Raw genomic sequence first — 6,349 nt, forward strand, 5'->3', positions numbered from 1 at the left:
TAATAAAAAAAAAGCCCATGATCAGCATGCCACCAACCAGCCAGGTCTCTCCATCAGAACCTCACACACAGTCACCCCATGGTCTGCCAGCGCAGCACCCCAGGTGCTCCCACATCTGCCAACAGACGCTTACAACCATGCTGCCTCCCTCTACCTGCCCACACCCATACCCGGGCACACATTCCCACCAGCATTCTCAGCCAACACACTGATAGGCATACCCACGTAGCTGACTTGTGTATGTGCACTGCGCACAGGCACTGTGCACATGTGCTCGAGCCCATGGGTCTGACACTTGTGTACAGCGCTGTCAGCAGTACCAATCTCTAAGGTAGGAGCTGACTCGGAGAAGCCAAGACTTGTCTGCAGTTGGCACCCTTTGTCCCTGGAGAGCCCTAGCCACGCAGGCCTCCCCACCCCAACCCACCCATCGGTGCTCCCGGGAGCACTTTCAGGGTCTGGCCTTCTGGACAGGAAGGTAGCACATCTGGTCACATAGGAGAGGGCAGTTTAGTGGAGGAAGAAGAGTACACATTGTCCCCACCACAGAGGAGTAACCCTGAGCCAGATGCCTAAGAAAGTCATGGCCTGACACTCAGCATCCAAATGACACTTAGCTCGAAAATGCCTTCCCAAGGTTCCAGGACGTGGAACCCAAATTATGGAGGCTTAATTAATAATGAAAAGGTTTCCTTCTGTCACTCCTGAGGAATCTAAATGGGACCTGTACTAGACATCACTGTCAACTCTGTCCCCAAAGTTCCCCAAGACCCAGGATAACAGAGACCTTTCTCACCCAAGCTTCTCCCATTGTACTCCAGGAAAAATCCCAGACATCTTACAAGGCACCAAGCTACAGTACCAGACATCCTGACCAGAGGGATTCTTCTAAACAAATTCAGACTAAAATGCAAGGGACTGAAAGCCGATCATGAAAGGGTTAGACATTTAAATTAGATTAGGTAGCAATATACCTTGAGTCAGAACAGAAATGTGTATGAGATAGCACCCAGCCCTAAGGCCCACCCACTCACTAGAATAGCCTAGGGAAATTTCTGAAGTTCCCTAAGCCTCAGTTTACCTATCTGTCTGGTAGTGATAATAGCAGTGTTGGCCTCTAAGCTGCTATAAGACTTCCACAAGCTGAGGTGGCATCTCAACACAGTGACAGGCACACAGTAGGTCCACAGAGAAACAGGTGCCACGAGGGCTCTGGCCTTTAATCCCAATACTAGAGAGGCATAAGCAGACAGATCCCTGCAAGTTTGAAACCAGCCTAGTCTACACAGAGTTCCAGTCTAGCCAGGGGCTACACAGTGAGAGACCCTGTCTAAAAGAAGTGGGGGTGGGGGGGAGAAGGGAGAAGGAGATAGGAGAGAGGAAGAGAAGGAGAGATGTTGCTGTGAGGGTTTGGAGAAAAGGAAAGAACACTGAGGTAGGTATCCCACTGAAGGTCAAAGCCTGTTGTTACTCAGTCGAAGCCTGTTACAGTGTTACTAGAGCATAGGAGGCCCTTTCCCGCCCAAGCCAGTGGCCGCAGGTGCCAAAGGTTTACACAAAAGCTCTGGGGAGGAAGACTTCAGACTGTGAAAATGCTTTCCACTAAATGAACGTCATCTGCAAACTGGGAAAAGACCACCATTAGTCAATTTGGCCAGCGCAACACCTGGGGTCCAGCTCGCAAAAGCCCTCTGTTGACAGTGAAGTTGGGCAATCCTCGAGGGGACCCTGGAGGAATAGGGCACTCATGGTGGGATCCAAAGCATGTGCTGGGCCCAGGAGAGGCCATAGTGGAGCTCAGAGACCTGTGCCCCAGTCCTAGCTCTCCACCAATAAGCTGCCTCTCCCTGGGGCCTCGGCTTGTGTACTGGAAGTTGGTGCTGTTGGGCTGAGACAATTTCTCTCCAAAGAGCCTGGGGGTTTCTCTTGACCTGAGAATTGGCAGCTGGCTTGGAGTCCTACCCCAGCCTAATCTGTAGCCCTCCCAGGTCCTAAGGCCAGTCCCACTCAGAGGCCAGGCGGAAGGAAGAGCACCATGTGGGTCCATGTGGCTGGAACAGAATCTGAGGGTCTTCCCTTGGAAGGGTTCACTTCCCTTGCTTTGCCACCAATGTGGTCAAAGCAGGTCAAACGCAAGAAATAGTAAAGCCTAACCCAGCTTCGCCCAGCCAGAGGCCCTGGCCAGCTAGCTCTTATCATAAAGAGATCTTATCCCCATGAGCACCAGTGAGGGACTCCGCCCTCTCTCAGTCTTCTGCCTGCACCTTCCACTTCCTGTGACAACCTGCATAGGAGACCAGCCTGCCTCCCCCAAGCTAGGCTTCCCTCCTGTGCAAAGCCCCACCCCCACATGGGCCCCAGCTGCAGGAGGCCCTGCTGAGTGTAATTCCCTGCGCCCTCCTCTCTGCCCTGGCCCGTCCGGACAGATTAAGCCTTTGTCACACACACCCAGAAAAGCTCAGGGCCAGATGGGACAGGACAAGTGTCAGATCATAGACCTGAAGCCCGAAGCTAGCCTGGAAACTGGGAAAAGGCCCTGACCACAGCTCCTCATAGAATTGTAGGGGGAGGAAAGGGGACTTGAGGCTGGTAAGAAGACACACAGGATGGGTTACTCTTGAACTGCTGAAGCCTATCTCTGGCTCCCTGATTCCCTGGCATTTCCTCCCCTCCCTACCGGCCCTCCCTCTATAGTCTCTGCAGTATAGTCTCTATATCACTTTGTCAGCGGTACCTGTCTTCCCTGCTAGTCGGGTGTCCCAAGAGAAGTTGCTTGCCCTTCCCAAATGCCCAGTGCTAACCTCAAAGTCCTGGGGCCTATCCCCAAGGCCTGGAGACTCCGGATAAATGTCATAGACAAAGGTTTATGGCCCAATGACCTTCACAAAAACCCACACAAGACAAGACTACAAAATCTTTCCCACTGACACCAGAAGCAACAACAACTTCTATTCCATGTGCACGTCTGCACATGTGTGTATGCATGTGCATGTTTGCACATGTGTGTATGCATGTGCTTGTGTGTGTGTGGATGGGTAGAGGCAGAGAGAGATGACCCTTTACATCTTTCATAAAAGGTTCAATTGAGGCCCTCCTCGGAAGAGGTCAGGGCTGCCTCAGAATTTCCAGCAGAGTCTGCTTCTTAGATCCGCTAAAAGGAAAATGAGCATAGAAAAATTATAGCAGCACCCCAGGAAAAGATTTGGTGATGGGGTGGCAACACCAGTGGCTGGCTCTGGTTGGCTAGGCAAGTGGCAGGTAACTAACAGGTTCTCTGGGGACAGGCAGGCCAGGCAAGCAGGCATGGGGAACTGGAGGGACAGGCTGTCACAGGAGGACATGCCTGTTGTGTTTGTCATCCTCCCGGCAGCCTGGGCAGGGAGGCCTGGGTCCCGTTTCTCTGCCTCCCAGGCAGGTGGTCCCCTGGGGAAGGTTTATTATTGGTCTTGGAGCCAGGGTGGAGGCCTGTCAGGTCCCTGCTGTAAAAGGCAAGCAACGTAGACTGAGTGGGCTTCTGGAAAGATCTGAAGCAGCTAGCTAGCTAGCTCAGGCAGGACTGTGAGCCCAGGCCTAGCACCAGCTTCTGTAAGTGGATGGGAAGGGGTGCTCTGGCATTGGCAGCTGTGTGGAATAAAGGGCTGGACAAACCACCACCTCATGATTCCCACTCCTTAGGGGAGTGGGTAACCCACAGAGAGACAGAAAGCCAGCCACCAGGTGTGGGAGCATCTCCCCTGAACCCCAATAGTGGATGAATTGGGGATCCTGGCTTAGATTACAAAGGAGTTGGGGAAAGACAAGCTGCTGGGAAAGGGAGCCAGGAGAAAGATGAGGTGGGAACTGACCTGGGAAACCCTGAAGGCTTAAGGCAAGGATCGAGCCAAGAGTCTGGTGGGTGGCTGCCCTAGGAAGAACCACCTTGATTTGAGGGGAGGGGTCTCACGATGGGAAGAACCAAGTGGAAGTCCCAAACTGGCAGGGTGGGAAGGGAAGACAGCTCACCTGCCCCGTAAGGGAAAATGGACAGTGATTTGGATGGGGGAGGATCCTTGATCTATCGGAGCAGGGGACAATGACCCAGACTCCCTGGGTTTGAAGACGAGTGCCCATTTATTTGGGGCTCCGTAACCAACGCCACAGGGACTCAGCCCACTCTCCCGCTCCGGGAAGCCGGTGGGCGCGCCCCTCGGCCCTGCCCCCTGTTCCCTGTCCGGCCGGAGGCGGCAGCGGCGCAGATGGGCTGCTGGCGGCCGCAGCGGCAGCGGCGCGGTTATCAGCGCTCCTCGCAGATGGGCCGCCAGCCCTCTGCGCTCGCGGCTCCCACTCCCCGCGGCCTGCAGCCCCGTCCCCTGGGCGCGGGGGGGAGGCGCCTCGGGCTCCACTCTGCCTCCCGCCTCCCTCCCTCGCGGTCCCCTCACCCCGCGGGCCGGGCCCGGGCGGCCGCCGGAGGGGGAGGGGGAGGGGACAAGTGCACTTTTCGTAACGACCGAATCAATTGTGTGTGAAGAGCCCGCTCCGGCCGGGGACAGGGCTGAGCGCGGGGCGGGCGCGCCGGACGGGGGAGGAGCGCGGAGGGGGGAGCGGGGGAACAGGGAGGAGGGAGGCCGGCGCAGGGCGGCCGGGCTCTAGCGCTCCGGCCGGGCGAGGCCAGGGAGGGGCGGCGGGGAGGAAAGCTAAGCTGGCCCGACCGGGCCGGGCCGGGGACCGAACACACTACCCGAAGGTCTGGGCAACGGAAAGTTCAAAGCTCAGCAGCGCCCGGAGAGCAGCCGCCCCCCCCAGCCCCCACCTTCTGCAGAACAATGAGGTCCCGGCAGGGGGGAGCCGCGGGGCCCAAGCCTCACGCCCTCTCCGGGTCGCCCCGAACCGAAGGGGATGCCCCCGCCCGGCCACTGGCCACCGGCCTCCTCCTTTCCTGGGGCTGCGGTTACCCGCCCCCTCCCCAGCGCCACCGGGGCCGGCCTGGGAGACGGGGGAGGGGAGGGGATGAATAGGTCATGCCGCCCCCGTCCCAGGGTGGGGGGAGCGCCGGGCCCAGGGGGCGGCGGGGACGCCCCACCCACCCTTGGGAGGCTGCTCCTGCGCCAGGCTGCGGCTCTAGCTGCCCCTCCCCGGGCCAGTGCCGGGTGGGGTCGGGGCGACAGTGCCAGAGCTAGCCCCCTCCCCTGGTGCCGGGAGGCCCAGTGGACTCCCCGTCCCGCCGCTGCCCCTGCTTCCCCACCCCCGCAGCACCACCCTACACACACACACACACACACACACACACACACACAGACACACGCGCGCGCGCACACACCAAACACACACACAGACACACACACACACAGACACACACACACACCGCCCAGCCGGCCCGGGGGCGGGAGCGCGAGGCGCCCGGGACAGGCGGCCTCGGGGCGGGAGGGGGGAAGGCTGGAGCTCCGTAGCAGCCGCCTGCTGGCGGGGGAAAAGGGGGAGGGGAGGGGACGAGAGGACAGAACAGGCTGGGGTGAGCAGCCTGGGACAGCCCGCCCGTCACGGCCATGGCCCGAGCAGCGGCGCAGAGGGGGGCAGGGACGCCCCAAACCCGGAGCTCTGCCCAGGCGGGCCAGGGAGGGCTAGTGAGCAGGGACGCGCGCGCCCCGGGTGGGCTAGACACACGGACAACCCCAGAAACACACCATTCGGACACACATCCACACCCCCACCCCGCCCCCGCCCGCCCCGATCCCGGCCACGGGACTGGCCCGCGACCGCCGCGCGCGCACTCACCGAGCCCGTCTTGACCGGCACATACACCACTTGGCCCATCTTGGGTTCCCGGCCGCTGCCCAGGCGGAAGCCCTTGGAGCGCACCCAGAACTGGAACTTGCCTTTCTCGCCCGCCGCCGGGCCGCTGCCCGCGCCGGTCCCGCCGCCGCCCTGCAGGACCTCGGCGATCCGCTGGTATTTGCTGCGTGTCACTGTCTTGGTTTTGGCCGAGTCGCCGTAGGTGCGCAGGCACCAGTCCCGGAACTGGCGGCCCAGCTCCGAGTCCCCGGGGCTGCGCTCGCGCTCCCAGCCCCCGCGTAGCAGCAGCGTCGGCTTCGGCATCCTCCCGCCGCGCCCGGCGCCCTCGGGGGCGGGCCGGCCACCGGGCCGCCCGGTGCTGAAACTGGGCTGGGCTGGGCCGGGCTGGGCAGGGGCGCGCCGCGGCCCGGGCTGTCCCGCGGTGTGGCTCCGGCGCGGCTGCTGGATGGGCGCGGGCGGCGGCCGGACGCGCGGGGCTGCGGCGCGCTCTGTCCTGCTCGGGCGGCGGCGGCGGCGGCGGCGTTGGCGGCGGCGGCGGCGGCTCCGGCTCGCCTCCTGCTCCGCCTCCTCCTCCCCCCGG

General features: G+C 60.9%; 1 protein-coding gene across 4 annotated transcripts in view; it reads right to left on the bottom strand.

The window, feature by feature from the left end:
* The window catches only part of Nol4l (nucleolar protein 4-like), a 122,791-nt gene extending 116,719 nt beyond the window's left edge, over positions 1-6,072 (bottom strand). For 3 of the 4 annotated variants that reach the window (XM_039106672.2, XM_039106671.1, XM_063285086.1), the window contains exon 1: positions 5,752-6,072. In XM_039106672.2, the coding sequence (XP_038962600.1) occupies positions 5,752-6,072 (321 nt within the window). The remainder of the gene's footprint in view (positions 1-5,751) is intronic. The other variant, XM_039106678.2, reaches the window with a different exon arrangement.
* Between the last annotated feature and the right edge of the window lie 277 nt (positions 6,073-6,349).

The sequence above is a fragment of the Rattus norvegicus genome, chromosome 3, assembly GCF_036323735.1.
Source record: "Rattus norvegicus strain BN/NHsdMcwi chromosome 3, GRCr8, whole genome shotgun sequence".
Classification (NCBI taxonomy): Eukaryota; Metazoa; Chordata; class Mammalia; order Rodentia; family Muridae; genus Rattus; species Rattus norvegicus.